We start from the raw sequence: 15,692 nt of genomic DNA, 5'->3' as shown, positions 1-15,692 counted from the left end.
AATAGTTACCACACACTCTGACAACGTTTTTGCAATCATTTTGCAAATCGCTTGCAAATAATGCCTTATAAGTAACATAATATTGGAAATACATAAAAGAAAATACATGGAATAAATGTAAGAGTTTAATATGTTAACACCCAGATTATAAACGCATGATTTCTATTCTAAGGATTTGAACATCTTCAGTATTAAAGGGAAAGCCCGCAGCGGCGCGCACTATCTTCACTACAAATGGGGGAGACCATGAAACCATAACACCTGTCTGTATTTCACCCACATGCTTTCAATTTAACGATTTATGACGATTTTAGTTTTACATCTGCTGTCATACTCTATTCGATAAAAGCAAACCGGCGCATTCCAAATTTTTATTTATCTCCCTCCCCCCTCCAGGAGTCGGATGGTATGTTCCAGACGGTGTGTCAGGTGACATTTCAGCCATTTTGTACCGCAGATTCATCCGACACGATCCGTGACAAGCTGTTTCCATCATTTGATTGGGATTTAAAACCATTGTTCTTTACCAAACCAGTTATCCTCAGAGCCCGATACCCGTCAATTTGTACGGTTCTGCTTGTGTCCAGCAGTATTAGTTCGGAGTTATAGGGGTTTTGAGGTGCAATTAGAGGAATAATGTCGTCAGGAAGCCCCGAATACTCACCGTTCTTCGCAGTGATGGGCGCATCAGCAGCGATGGTCTTCAGCGGTAAATTTCGATTTAAATATATTTAACACATTTATTAAACATTTATTGATTAATATGTACATGAATTTTATTTGCATAATTATTTCGTCATGATTCTTTGATCTCCCCGTGGAGGTCACATTATTCTTGAAATGCGACGAAATGTCATTCTAATTATATTATTTACTATTATTAACATGAAAATAGATACACTTGTTTATTTAAACTGTTTTAAACATGTATCAATTATAAATTATATATATATAAATAAATAAAAAATGTCTGCATGATTATAATCCATATCCTGTCAGTGCTGGTCCCGTTATTCCTAGTATCGAATTAAATATAGTAGAAAAAAATATATCTTCTAATAAAACACATTCTTTACATCTACTTTCACATGATGATGTCTTTATGATCATAATCCATGCATGTGCTAGCCGAAAAATTGCTGGTGAAATGTTGCATTTATTATTAGAATTACTCATTATCGATGCATACTATTGCAATGCATATTGATCATAAAATGTCAGATATATGACTTTACAGGCCAGCAAATGTTGCTGTAGAGATACAACTGGCCTTTGATTTAACCAGCTATGGTATAAAATTCATTCCCTGGTTTGGGTAGATTTAGAGATTATAATTTGTATGCAAGGGACATAAAATGGCAAGGGATTATTTCACATCTTAAATCTTAAACAGTTTTTTTTTCCACAGGTATAGATCATTACTCGGGTTTGATTGGATTTAGAGGCTGAAAGCCTGAAACATTGAATTTAAGGTGCAGCCTGACAGTTGTGCGTTAGACAGCCTAATTATATTAATAGTGTGATATTTACTGATTGATTGGGTTATTTTGTTCAATTAACCACAAACTGCAAGTTGTTCAGAAAAATCTAATATTAAGATGGCCTTTTTAGTAATTAAAACAGCTTTAATTTGGCTGTTATTGATGATGAGCAGGATCACTGTATCATCCATCAAAGATGAAAGACGATCCAGAAATGGATCGAAAGAATCGTCCTCTCACTCCATTTAGCATTAGATCTGGTGGTTTTTAAATGGATAAAAATCCCAATAAAGTGCGTAATGACCATCATTTCCCACAAATCTTCAGGTTGAAGCTGCAGAAATAGTGCGACACTGAAATGTACGTGCACGTTACAGTAGGGAGGGACATCAAAAGCATCTGTGTTTGTTTCCAGCACAAGGCATCATGCTGTTTATTCTCTGCTGGACTGTTTGACGGCACTTCAGGCCTGTTTGCTCTCTTTATCTCCGTTATCTCTGTATGTCAGCAGCTGGTGTGTGTTTGTTTAAAATGCGTACAGTGCTGGTCAGTCGTGAGGTCAGTCGATGCTCTTCCCGGCCCTTTTTTCATGTGTATTTGAGATTGAACAGCTTTCTTAATGAGAAAAAGCAGCAGAATGTCTCTCATCCGTGTCTTTGTGAGTAAAGGGTTTTCTTTAGTGTGCTTCCCGGTTTCAGTTTGTCACTGAACATGAGAGCGAAGCTTAGATAAGAAAGAGCTGAAGTTGATTTATTATTTATATATTTCAGGGATTCTGCTGCCCTCGATGTGAAACACAGTATAAAGCTGTCTGCCGCTCAGAGTCCTGTTTACCATTACAATAAACATCAAATCAAAATTGACTTGATTTAATTCAGTAATCCATGTCATGGGTCCTGTTTGCGCCAAACACGATAACGATGACTATAAAAATAACCATACAAGCGTCCACTCAGACTGATGATAATCATTATAGATCTCATTCATTCTGGAAACAGGCCTTTTTTGTGCACACTTATTGCTTAAAAAAACATGGTTGTCTTCATAAATTGCTCCGCCTTTCAAATGACTTTCCACTCTAGCTGACATCACCAAGTAACAGCTTTATGATCCAGTTTATTCAGGCTGGAAAACAAGCTCCGCGACACCAGCTGTGCGTTGCCTCTCTGACGGTGACACACACCCGCCTCCTGTCACTCACTCGTCTCATTTGCTTTGGTTAAATAGTGCTTGTATGGGCAGTATTGTGCATAATTGTATTCATTCCCACAGGTTTCGCGATCACATAAAAAGCGTGTGCATCACTAGCCGTGTTTCCATTACCCTTCAAATTGCGCAAATTGAAATTGCGAATTGAAAATACGCCCAATGGAAACACGTCAGTTTCGCAAAAACTCCCATTTATCGCCAAAAAAAATGTTTCGCTCGCATGAGGAGGTTTTTCAGGCAATTCGAAAAAGAAATATTTCACAAAACTGCAATGGCAACAGTTTTCGCGCATTTTCAGGTCACCTGACGTAGATGACGCGGTGTGTTTGGACAGAATACGAGACAGAGTTCTTTATTAAATTCATATAAGACAAAAGAATTACAGGAATAATGGATTCTAAACCTCAAAGAAATGCCACAATCAAGACCTCGAAGCAGAAATGAGGGAGAAACACCCAGAAACACCTCATCGCTCACAGTATAATAAGGGTCGTTCCTTACCATTAATGCTTGGATAACACACATACATCTCCTTCCATTAATAATAATGGCTAGTGCAGTGGCTGGGATATAGTACATAAACCTACCAATGATTTTTGCAATGATTTAACTTATCGCGAGAGGACAAAATGAAGTTTTAGTCGCATAACATCGGTTAATGGAAACTGCGTTTTTTGTCGAGATTAAAAAACAACAACTTTTGTGCAAATCTGTAATGGAAACGCGCCTACTGATTATAAGTGGCGCTCTCATAAAGCCGCCTCTCAAACAGCTCTCGAGTACCAAATTGACTTATTTTTCGTGTCTCATTGCATTTAAACGGTCAAAATACATACAATATTATGTCAAAATGCCCGACTTGTCAAGTATTCAGATAAATACAGTCAGATTTGGAACGTAAATAGTTGAGATGTTGTGTAACAGTGTATTGGATCCATGCATGAGCTCTTAAAGTGACAGCAGCCTAATAGAGCAAAAAGCTAAATCACTCGCTGCTCTTCGCTGAATAACTTTTGTAACTAATTATAAGCAATAATCTGTATTTTTACAGTAAAATAACACAGGATAGTCTTTTCATTTGATTACTTTAATTTCTGTAGTATTTTTAACCTGAATACCCACCTAAAAAATCGTGTTTATTTAATTTGTCTCTTTATTCTGTTGTGTTTGTGTGCTATCGTTTGCAAATTGTTTATTTGTTCTTATTTTGTTACTGACAATTTCGCTGTCCTATACGAGGCCACTCCCAAGCCACGCCTACCGGTTACAGAGGGCAGTATCGGGAGAAATGATACAGCTAGGCTACTAGTCGACTCGAAACTGAAAAGACACTGTTTTATCGTGAGATCCCCTATGGGCGGGTTAAACACATGCGGAACGAGCTCCTCCTACTGGCTGTAGTCTCTCGCCTCTGGACACAAGAGCCTCCGATGACGCTAAATGACGATTTTTGTGTCATCTGAGTTTTTTTTCCAGACACACAATATACAGAAATCTCTCGTCTCAGGGGGACATGAGGGAGGGAAGCACGGTCACTCAAAAATACTACCGGGTTTCTACTGATACAAAGCTTAATGCTAATCGGTGAAGTATCCCTTTAATTTCCTGGAGTGACTAAACTAGATGTTGATCCAGACCGTCAGAAGGAACAGTTGTATTTCATGTCAGAAGTTCGTCTTGATTTCCACATGGGAGTTATTCTGTGAATCCCTGATGGCACGAGAACACCGGTGGGTCATTCAGACTCAGCTGATTTAATCTACACTATATTTACCCGAGGAAAAAGTGACTCGATGAGTGTTGTGACTAACAGACGTGATGCACACAGATCATTTCTGAAGCTGATACGCTCTTTCATCTGACTTGGCATCATGTCCCAGTTCACTGCAGTCGTGTGCTCATTAGTAACTCTCTCAGGGTGTGTTTTACTATAGAAATGTCGGCCTATACGTGTAGTAAAGCAGGGTAGTATAGCAGAACACAATGGTTTCAGGTAGGCTGTCTTCAGGACTATATGTCATGTCTTTAGTTGAGATGAACTATATGATAGACTGATATCATACAAGCTGATTAAGCGACTGATATTTGGCCTTTTTGAGATTTTTGGTATCGGCAAATAACTTTGGCTGAAAGATGTTTGTTCCCCTTGTGTCGGTTGCCATACCTACTCACCATCTTGTTAATGGATAGTGCAATTTTCAATTAAGCAAATAAAATACTTTAATTATAGCATGTTTTATTAGAATATCCTGCTTTAAATGATATTTGGCATCTTTTTTTTTTCTCTCAGAAATTTCATTAATGGACTATTTTTTTTGATTTTCAATCAAATATAAACTGATAGAGCTCATATAGGCCTAGTTGCTATATTTCTTTCAAAGTGTTAGACGCATATTGCTATATCATTATCATCATTCATTGTTATTATGATTATTTTAATTTCTACTTAAATGAGTTTGCCATGAAAATAGCCTGAATAAATGAATGAAACCTGACAGAAAGAAATTGTTCTTTCTTTGCAAAAACGTTGATTGATTTTGACCCTGTAAAAATGGTAAAATCTATTTTTATTCTGTCTCGGTGTTGTTCTCAGAGCAGGTAGAGTTTGTCTTAAAGAGTGTGTGTTTGGACAGTGGCCATCTGCACACTGAAGGATTGTGTCAGCTCTTCATCACATTGGCCCATCTGTCACACACACACACACACACACACACACACACACACACACACACACACACACACACACACTCTAGTATTGGCTAGTTTGGGTGTTTCTGTGCTACAGTAGTAGCCTAGTTGTAATCGTGGTTAATGCGGATGGTATTTCCAGCAGGGTTACCCTTTAATCCCGGAAACTAAGCTTAGACTAAGATTCCTGGATGAACGAGCTGTAACGAGCAGCAGAGCGTGTGTGTATTAACAGTGTGTGTGCAGGTCTGTAGAATTAACACTATCTCTACACACAGTTTGCAAATAAACAGCCCATCTAACTTGGTTTAGTTGCCTGGTTTGAGCCAAGCTCAATTCCACCTTTCTGCCGGTACTTACATTATTAGTCTCCACGGTACATGAGTATTATTGTGAGTAACTTCCTTAATAAAAATAGAAATGTTCCTGTTATTGCTGTTTGCTAATCTACAAGTATTGCTCATTCAGGCGTTTGAAAGCACTAAAACATCCATCCAAGTATTCCGCCTTTTTTTTTTTGACAAGAACTGGTCCGATTTATGATTTATTTATTTTCATCTTTCTGGATGTGATCAAACCGGTGAAGCATCAAAGCAAACTTCCCACAACATTTCAGAATACTATACAGGAGAAACTCGAACATTTAAAAGTTGCATTTATTTCAGTAATTCAACTTAAAAGGTGAAACTAATATATAGAAAATTACATTATTTGTTATAATTTTGATGATTATGGCTTACAGCTTATGAACATTTTCAAAATTTCTGAGATTTTGAATTTGGGGTTTTCATAAGCTGTGTTAAAATTATAACAAATAAAGGCTTGAATTATCTCACTTTGCATGTAATTTACTATATAATATATATAAGTTGAAGTTTATATATAAGATGTACATATAAGATGAAGTTTCTTTCATCTTTTAAGTTGAATTACTGAAATAAATGAACTTTTGCACGATATTGAAATTTTTCGAGTTTCACCTGTTGAAACAACCAATCAACAGTGCTCTCAGATCACCCAGTACACAGTTGTTTGCAGGCAGTCTGTCTTCAGAGGTGTTTCGTGTTTTTGCCCTTTTGGTTTCTCTAACTGAACATTACGGAAACATTGCAGGAGAGCCGAGTCATCCGAGAAGTTGTGCAATAACATGAGAATTATTATTCTATATCTGGACTGGTTCATTATTGCAAGGCTTTACAGTAACTAAAGCCATAAAAAAAAAAAATTGTTTTAGCTGAACGTTAGCTAAAATAAAATGTACAAAGACGGCAGACGCGCACATACTGTTGTCATTTTGCGATCAACAATATTGATATGTTTAAGGACATTATGAAATATCTGACCTGCACGTTAAGTTATGATTGTACTATACAATTACAAATAAAATGCAATCGTTGCTAACCGTCCTCGGCGTAGACTTGGATTTAAGCCTTTTCCCCGTTATTATTTGATTCTCGTGACCGGACACCAGTTATCTTGCCGAGAAAAATCTTTATTGATGTTATATTCATGCCAGGTCTACGTGTTTCCGTGTTTCTCTGCCGTAGTTCAGTCAGGATTGAGCTTAAATGCACAACTGAGCGACTTTCAACTTCCTTGTAAGGTAGAAAAACACGTTGCTTATGTTTAAAAGTGGAATTAAACACGTGTCCATGCAATTTATAGTCTAACTCATGCATTTTAGACTTCATAAGATTATGAATATTAATAAAGAATAATAATACAGATACATAATGAAATTATATTAAAAGATGAAATGTCACTGAACATTTGACCCCGAACAGGGCGTAACTATTAACATCAGCAATCCTTTTGTATTTCCCCTTATAATTCAAGGTATTTTCCAACTTCTATGAGTTCTTGTTCTTTTCGTTATGGTTCCGCCACTGCGCGCTATTGAAGTGTGTTGTGACCTGGTAAAACCAGTAGGTGGCAGCACTCGACGGTGACATAATGCTTTCGCACTGAGGAATTGCCACACACTATTTCCATAAAGCACAACTTTAGAAAGGGATGCGTTTATTATACATTTTGTACTATTAGTTTGAGAGATTATTCATGCTGTAAAACTATGAATGTTAAACTTTTCGCAAGTAAAGAAAGAGTAAAGTCACTTCTCTCTGTTCTCTGTCTCTCTAGCATTGGGCGCGGCGTACGGCACGGCGAAGAGTGGCACGGGTATCGCTGCCATGTCTGTGATGCGTCCAGAGCTGATCATGAAGTCCATCATTCCTGTGGTCATGGCGGGAATCATTGCTATATACGGACTGGTGGTGGCCGTCCTCATCGCCAACAGCATCTCCGACAAGATCACTCTCTACAAGTGAGTCGAACACAAGCACTACCAGAGAACTCGGATTCTGATCAGGGCTATTATAGTCAACAACTAAACACAAAATCACTGAAAATAAAATGACAGATAAATGTAAAAAATAAGCATTATATTTCAGCTAGTCGCCGGCGTAATGTCTCATTTTCATTTAGTTTAACTTTAAACTTTAAAACTTAAAATTGAAATAAAAGTGATTGCTGTCAAATCGACTGATCGCATCTAACTTAAAAGTTTCTGTATGTATACCTCGTATTTAATTAAACACTGTTGTCGAAGTTGGTATTGTGGCTTTATATAGCTATGGTTAGACGCTTGCACGTGTCATTATAATATTAACATTTTATGCTCAAATTGAGTTGCGAGGTTTTTGACCAGCAAATGACAGATATAGGCTCGTTTGAGGAGCCAATGGTTTAGTCACAACCTCTTTTAAATGCTTTTTATTGGTTAAATATTTGTAAAGCTCACATACAGACATAAAGGATGACCAATAGCATTAATTTTATAAAACAATGACAAAATATAGAGAGATTCAATGTTTCGACCCGACAGCGCAATGAGATATATATATATATAGATATGATTTATTTTTAATTCCTTTTTTTTTATTTGATCATTTTCCACGGCACAAAATCTAAAACTTAAAACAAATGCAAAATATTAATAAAAATCTCAATGATACTAAAATAACACTGATTCAGATATATTATATTATATTATATTATATTATATTATATTATATTATATTATATTATATTATGGTTGTTGCAATGCAAAAATGTTGGTAGTTGATTCCATTTTTCAATAACAGGACTCTGTATTGCCGATGCTGTAGAAAGATTAGTTCTGTTGTTGTATTTTTTTTATTTTTTTTTAACATGTATATGCATTTTTGCAAAATAGATTTTTTTATTTATTTTTTTATTTTTATTTTTTTATATCTGTGACCCTGGACCACAAAACCACTCATAAGTCGCACGGGTATATCTCTGTGGGAATAGCAAACAATACATTGTATGGGTCAAAATGATAGATTTTTCTTTTGTGGCAAAAATCATTAGGATATTAAATAAAGATCATGATCCATGAAGATATTTTGTAAGTTTCCTACCGTAAATGTATAAAAAATATATTTTTGTGAGTGAATGCAGCAAAATCACGAACATAAATGGATAAGTTTAAAGGCGATTTTTCTCAATATTTTGAGCTTCCAGATTTTCAATAGTTGTATCTCGGCCAAATATTGTCCTATCCTAACAAACCATACATCAATGGAAAGCTTATTTATTCAGCTTTCAGGTGATGCATAAATCAATAAAATACCCATAAGACTTGACTTTGTGGTCCAGGGTCACACATTATATATTTATTATTTTATGATGTAAAAAATAATAATTGTAACATTTTATTTATATATGTTTTTTTTACTAACGTCTGATTGTTTGTGTGTGGCAGGAGTTTCCTGCATCTGGGCGCAGGCCTCAGCGTGGGTCTGAGCGGGCTGGCGGCCGGGTTCGCCATCGGCATCGTGGGAGACGCGGGCGTCCGTGGAACCGCCCAGCAGCCGCGCCTCTTCGTCGGCATGATCCTCATTCTGATCTTCGCTGAAGTCCTGGGTCTCTACGGCCTCATCGTAGCCCTGATTCTCTCAACCAAATAAACTGGCAGTCAGCATGCAGCGCTGCCGGGCCGCACTACGGGGCAAGCGGAACAAAAAAATCAAATGGGAAGGGGGAAAAATAAATGGTACCTTAAACTAAAATGAAATTAGATGAATTGAGAGGTAGGAAAGTAATCCTACACATTATAACAGGCTTTGCGTTCGGTTTTATCTCTGAAAGTGTACAGTCGTCCAGTTTGATAGTTTTGATTTCTTGTAAATGCGATATATAGTGACTTTGTCCTGTGTTTGTGAAGAAAAAAAGAATAGAATATAATATTAATAACGTAATAGATCTCATTCTCTGTTTGTTTCCCACACCCCTCCTGCCTATCGATCTGTTATCCAATCACGCGTTCTCTTTCGCTCCCTTCACGCCTCTGGTTCCTGTCTCTTCCTGTCACGTGATTTGGGAGTTTTATACATTTCCACGTTGGTGTCAAAGACGTGTTTGTGAAGTGGAAAAAAACGCACTGATGAATCTGTATGTGGAATGGAATGGAATAGTTTTTGTTAACGTCCATTTTTGTTTTTCACTGATTTTATTCATTAAGATATTGTTCATGAAAACTGTACTTGAAGCTCCTCAAATCCTTTGAATTGATATTTATATAAACATAAATCTCTATATATAATATATACAGATATAAGAATAGACCTGCACTGGCCGGTGTTCCGCTTCTGAGTGCAGTGTTGGGGAGTATTTCAGCTTGGTGTGTGTATTTATGGTTGTTTCCTGTGTATATCTGATGTTTGGTTGTATTAAAGGTGTGTGTGTGCCCATTGTGGGTCTCACAAGTGTAATTTCCATATGCCTGTGTTTCCAGTGCTTTTTCATCACCAGACGGACCGTGTGAATGTGTTCAGCTGTGTTTCTGACCTTGCAGTCCTCAGCCTCGACCTTGATAATTCTCCTACAGCACTGATAGATTTACTGCTATTTTCACTCCATTTTAAGTGTAAATTACTTACATATTCACAATCAAACACTGGCCCTTATTCACTAATAATTATGTGGATTATTTCTATTAGCGCACACACACACACACACGCTAATGCAGTGGTTTTCAATGTTTTTGACTCAAAAGGCCCCCCAAATTTCCTCAAGGATTTGTGCTGTAATTATGACAAAACGGCTTGTTTTCAAACTTATTTTTTTAAATGAACAGAATCTGGGACTGTTGATATTTTTTGTTTATACATTTTGTCATTCAGTGATTCAAGATTCTGATGCAAGTGTGTTTTCCAATTAAAAACAGTAAATTAATTAAGTGCACTTTAAGCCTAATTGTACTATCTTAAATCATCCTGAGCTTATCTACGAAGTTTGTTGAGAACCGCTGTTCTAATGTCAATCAATTTTGAACATTCCAAATGAATAACCACGTGTCCGAGATTAGAACGCGAACGCGCCTAGACAATACCCATATAAGGGCTTTCCGCTTCCCCCCGCTTTTTTTACGACGCGCGAAACTAATATCCTCAGAAAAATAATTGTGATATCCTCAAAACAAGTTCAAAGAAATCTATTTAAAGATTAAATATATCGTTCAACACATTTATAAGGACACCTGGATAGATTACTTTTGTGTATTTGTACTCGTACGAATCAAGTTATTGATGAATCGTTTGTTCGTGAAAACGTTGTGTACGCCGATTTCACGCACGTATTCACGTGTACGCAATGCGCATGCGCACGGTTAGTGAATGAAGTGCTGATGAATTGCACTGGACTGTGAAATTTCAAGCTACATTTAACAATGTTAAATGATTTGTGTTGGGAATATTAGGAGGGTTAACTGAAATTAAAACTCTCTTTGACCTTAAAGTGATTAAAATGAGACTAAGAAATCAATTCTTAAAAGTCTTTAAAAATTAGTATGACTAAATACTATCTTTTACTTGTCGTTGTTCACTTAAAATGTGCATATTTGTTAATATAGCATGGAAATAGTGAAAAGAACAGGCCAAAGGGGATCCTCGTGATGAAGAAGATGGAGAACATAAACATGGGTGAAGGTTACTGCATTTTTCTTGTGTTAAGAACATGTAAAAACACCTTATTTGCTTTTCTTTGTTCATAGTCATTTCTCTTTTTATTTTATTTTACATATAGCTATTTACAAGAAACACAGACCACCATTTGTTTAATATTTAGTTTTTTTTATTTATTGAAAGTTGCACCAGTATGAAAAACACTGCATTGCCAATGACATATAATATCTCCAGATTTAAGGGGAAAAAACACATTTACAGATAAATTCTCTCATAACAAATGACATCACTTGAAACATGAATGTGCGTCCTCTCAGTCGGTGTTGGTGTGTTTCAGGCGTCCAGGCTGTGGAGGAGAGTGTTTGCTATATCACTGATGGCTGTGTATGTGCTGCTCTCCGGAAACACCTGCAGTAAATCCCGTCCCTCATCTAAACGCGCTGTCAGGAGAGGATCCAGCGGGACAGAGCCTACAGACACACACTTATGTCATCTGCAGTGCTGATGTAGACAGTCTGAGGCCACCAGTCAAAATGCTTCCAAAATGTTATTTTTCTTATTTAATACTTTTTTTTTTTTTTTTTTTTTACAAATAATTATTATTTAATTATTATTATAAATAAATAAAAACATTTGACATTTTTATGATAAATAATAGAATTAATTACGATTTGAGCATCTTGAACTCCACTGGAAGAAAATCAACATAATGAGAAACATTTACATTTTATATTTTTTTAAACTGAAATTTACATTTGACTTCAAAATAGTACATAATCCTTATTTTCTTAGTTTGTTTTAATTTTTGTATGGTAAATTCAGGCAGAAAAAAATTCAGATTTTCAATGTGAATAATTATAATTAAATAATTTATATTTTTATTAATAATACATTTAATGATATGTGTATATATATATATAAATAAATACAGTTTAAATTATAATAAATAATTCAATTCAATTATCATTAAATTTTGCAAGTACCCATTAATATTTGGTTTGACTGACGTGAACATGATCATGTTCTCCATCATGATTTGAGTCCAAAATAGAGCAGAATCTTAAATATTTCTTGTGCATTTTACATCATAATTTTATTTCAATTTTTGTATGGTAATACTAAAACATTTAGCTTTTTCAGGCTAAAAGAAAATCCCAGATCTTCAATATGGCCTCAGACTTTTGGACCCTACTGTATTTACTGACAAATCCATAGGTCTCATGTCTATCCTGTACTCAAACTCATTTAAACACACAATGAGATGCTGTGCACCATCGAGTGGTGAATAGTGGAACAACACAAGTCACAAGTGTTGGTCAATCATCAGCACATTACCTAGAAACACAGATCCCGTGAGCTTGGCTAATTCCTCGCCTCCACCTTTAGAGAAAATGTTACTGCACTCCTGAAAAACACACATCCGCCAGTGTAAAGTTGAAATCAAGATTATTAGGTTAGTTTAAGGCATTTCCCAGTACAGCTGTGTGTTTTTACACTCACAGAACAGTGTGGACACACAAAGCCGCTCATGTTCTCCACGATGCCCAGGATTTTCACAGCGGTCTTCTTACAGAAGGTGATCTCGCGCCTCACGTCTCCTGTAGACACTGCCTGACATTTTAAAGGGTGTTTATGCATGTTATTCAGCAGACGAGAGATTTACAGTACCAGTGTGACAAGGACATCAAAAGTGAGAGAGAGAGTGAGTGAGTGAGTGAGTGAGTGAGTGAGTGAGTGAGTGAGTGAGTGAGTGAGTGAGTGAGTGAGTGAGTGAGTGAGTGAGAGTGTGTGAGAGTGAGTGAGTGAGTGAGTGAGTGAGTGAGTGAGTGAGTGAGTGTGAGTGTGTGGGTGAGTGTGTGAGAGTGAGTGAGTGAGTGAGTGAGTGAGTGAGTGAGTGAGTGAGTGAGTGAGTGTGGGTGAGTGTGTGAGAGTGAGTGAGTGAGTGAGTGAGTGAGTGAGTGAGTGAGTGAGTGAGTGTGTGTGTGAGAGTGAGTGAGTGAGTGTGAGTGTGTGGGTGAGTGTGTGAGTGAGTGAGTGAGTGAGTGAGTGAGTGAGTGAGTGAGTGAGTGTGTGAGAGTGAGTGAGTGAGTGAGTGAGTGAGTGTGAGTGTGTGGGTGAGTGTGTGAGAGTGAGTGAGTGAGTGAGTGAATGAGTGAGTGAGTGTGAGAGAGTGAGTGAGTGAGTGAGTGTGAGTGAGTGAGTGTGAGAGTGTGTGAGAGTGAGTGAGTGAGTGAGTGAGTGAGTGAGTGAGTGAGTGTGTGGGTGAGTGTGAGTGTGTGGGTGAGTGTGAGTGAGTGAGTGTGAGAGTGTGTGAGAGTGAGTGAGTGAGTGAGTGAGTGAGTGAGTGAGTGAGTGAGTGAGTGAGTGAGTGAGTGAGTGAGTGTGTGTGTGTGTGTGTGAGTGAGTGAGTGAGTGAGTGAGTGAGTGAGTGAGTGAGTGAGTGAGTGAGTGAGTGTGTGGGTGAGTGTGAGTGTGTGGGTGAGTGTGTGAGTGAGTGTGAGTGAGTGAGTGAGTGTGAGTGAGTGAGTGTGAGAGTGTGTGAGAGTGAGTGAGTGAGTGAGTGAGTGAGTGAGTGAGTGAGTGAGTGAGTGAGTGTGTGGGTGAGTGTGAGTGTGTGGGTGAGTGTGTGGGTGAGTGTGAGTGTGTGAGTGAGTGTGAGTGAGTGAGTGTGAGAGTGTGTGAGAGTGAGTGAGTGAGTGAGTGAGTGAGTGAGTGAGTGAGTGTGTGAGTGAGTGAGTGAGTGAGTGAGTGAGTGAGTGAGTGAGTGAGTGTGTGGGTGAGTGTGAGTGTGTGGGTGAGTGTGTGAGTGAGTGAGTGAGAGTGAGTGAGTGAGTGAGTGAGTGAGAGTGTGTGTGTGAGTGAGTGTGAGTGAGTGAGTGTGTGAGTGAGTGAGAATGAGTGAGTGAGTGAGTGTGAGAGAGTGTGTGTGTGAGTGAGTGTGTGTGTGTGTGAGTGAGAGAGTGTGTGTGTGAGTGAGTGTGTGAGTGAGTGAGTGTGTGAGTGAGTGAGAATGAGTGAGTGAGTGTTTGTGTGTGTGAGTGTGTGAGTGAGTGTGAGTGAGCGAGTGTGTGTGTGTTTACCTGCGGTGTAGTGACCAGCACGGCTCCGTCCACTTTATGTTTGCGCAGGTTCTCGACCACGGCCAGGTGTTCGTCTGACGTCCCCGGTGGCGTGTCCACTAGCAGAATGTCCAGTTCACCCCACGCCACATCACTGACAAACTGCCCAATCAGAGCTGGAAAAGTGACGGGGGATATGAGACGGGAACACATCAGGTACCAAAGTTCAAAAACTCAACTCAAGGTGAAAGGTCAGACCTGTTTTTTTGGGCCCCCTCCACACGACGGCGTCATCCGAGTCCTCCAGCAGGAAGCCGATGGACATGAGCGCGAGCCTCTGCTGAGGGTCTGCGTATACGGGAACCCACCCCGCGTCACACTGATGCACCTCCGGCTTCCCCACGCTCAGCATCCGCGGGATACTGGGCCCGCACAGGTCCACATCCAGGATTCCCACCTACTCACACCGGGACAACAGAATAAAAACAGAATATTGGAATAGAGCTGTACTGTATATAATGGAATCGAGCAGAAGATAATAGAAAAGAGCAGAATAGAATAGCGCAAAACAGAACATATGAAAATAATGCAGGATATAATAGAAAAGAGCTAAATAGAATATATAAAAATAGAGCAGAATAAAATAGTTTAATATAATATAATAGAGCAAAACAGAATATATAAAAATAGAGCAGAATAGAATAGAATAGAGCAGAATAGAATATACTAAAATAAATGAGAATATAATAGACTATAGAGCAAAATAAAATGTAGAAAAATAGAATAGAATAAAACAGCGGTTTATAATAGAAAAGAGCAAAACAGAATATATTCAAATGGAGCAAAGCAGAATAAAATAGAAAAAAGCGAATATATTAAAATAGAGTGGTATATAGAATATAGCAGAATTCAGGAGAGCAGAACAGAGCAAAATAAAATAGAATAGAGCAGAACAGAATCAATTTTAATAGAGAAGAATAGAATAGACTGATATGTCACCTTCTTTCCAGCATGTGTGAGCGCTAGGGCGAGTTCAGTGGTGATGGTGCTTTTCCCCACTCCACCTTTACCTGACAGAACCAGAACCACGTGCTTCACCTCAGACAGATTCCCTTTCTCTGAAAGATGTGATCAAACATTACGTTTCAAACCCGATTCAAACATTCTGTTCTCTTTAAAGTTTATTGGAACCACTTCACAGTACTGTGTGTGATGCTGTAAGGTAATATGGCATTTATATATTTATGTACCATGGGGCTCCAAAGAAC

General features: G+C 37.9%; 2 protein-coding genes across 2 annotated transcripts in view; one reads left to right on the top strand and one right to left on the bottom strand.

Annotated features, from left to right (window-relative positions):
- Nucleotides 1–444: 444 nt before the first annotated feature.
- atp6v0cb (ATPase H+ transporting V0 subunit cb) lies at nucleotides 445–10,178 on the top strand. The gene is made up of 3 exons (XM_082183508.1): nucleotides 445–709; nucleotides 7,518–7,701; nucleotides 9,166–10,178. Exons 1-3 carry the CDS (start codon nucleotides 637–639, stop codon nucleotides 9,368–9,370), a joined length of 462 nt encoding a protein of 153 aa, XP_082039634.1. The 5' UTR covers nucleotides 445–636; the 3' UTR covers nucleotides 9,371–10,178.
- A 1,334-nt stretch (nucleotides 10,179–11,512) lies between these two features.
- Nucleotides 11,513–15,692, bottom strand: part of nubp2 (nucleotide binding protein 2 (MinD homolog, E. coli)) — a 4,516-nt gene continuing 336 nt past the window's right edge. Inside the window, exons 2-7 of the mRNA XM_082183499.1 lie at nucleotides 15,424–15,542; nucleotides 14,683–14,881; nucleotides 14,446–14,600; nucleotides 12,866–12,976; nucleotides 12,701–12,770; nucleotides 11,513–11,835 (exon numbers count right to left, since the gene is read on the bottom strand). Of these exons, the coding sequence (XP_082039625.1) occupies nucleotides 11,699–11,835; nucleotides 12,701–12,770; nucleotides 12,866–12,976; nucleotides 14,446–14,600; nucleotides 14,683–14,881; nucleotides 15,424–15,542 (791 nt within the window). The 3' untranslated portion in view covers nucleotides 11,513–11,698. The remainder of the gene's footprint in view (nucleotides 11,836–12,700; nucleotides 12,771–12,865; nucleotides 12,977–14,445; nucleotides 14,601–14,682; nucleotides 14,882–15,423; nucleotides 15,543–15,692) is intronic.

This window comes from Leuciscus leuciscus (assembly GCF_965113295.1).
Source record: "Leuciscus leuciscus genome assembly, chromosome: 11".
NCBI classification, from domain to species: Eukaryota; Metazoa; Chordata; class Actinopteri; order Cypriniformes; family Leuciscidae; genus Leuciscus; species Leuciscus leuciscus.
Note: the sequence above shows the minus strand (reverse complement) of the source record. Positions and strands in the feature narration are given on the sequence as shown.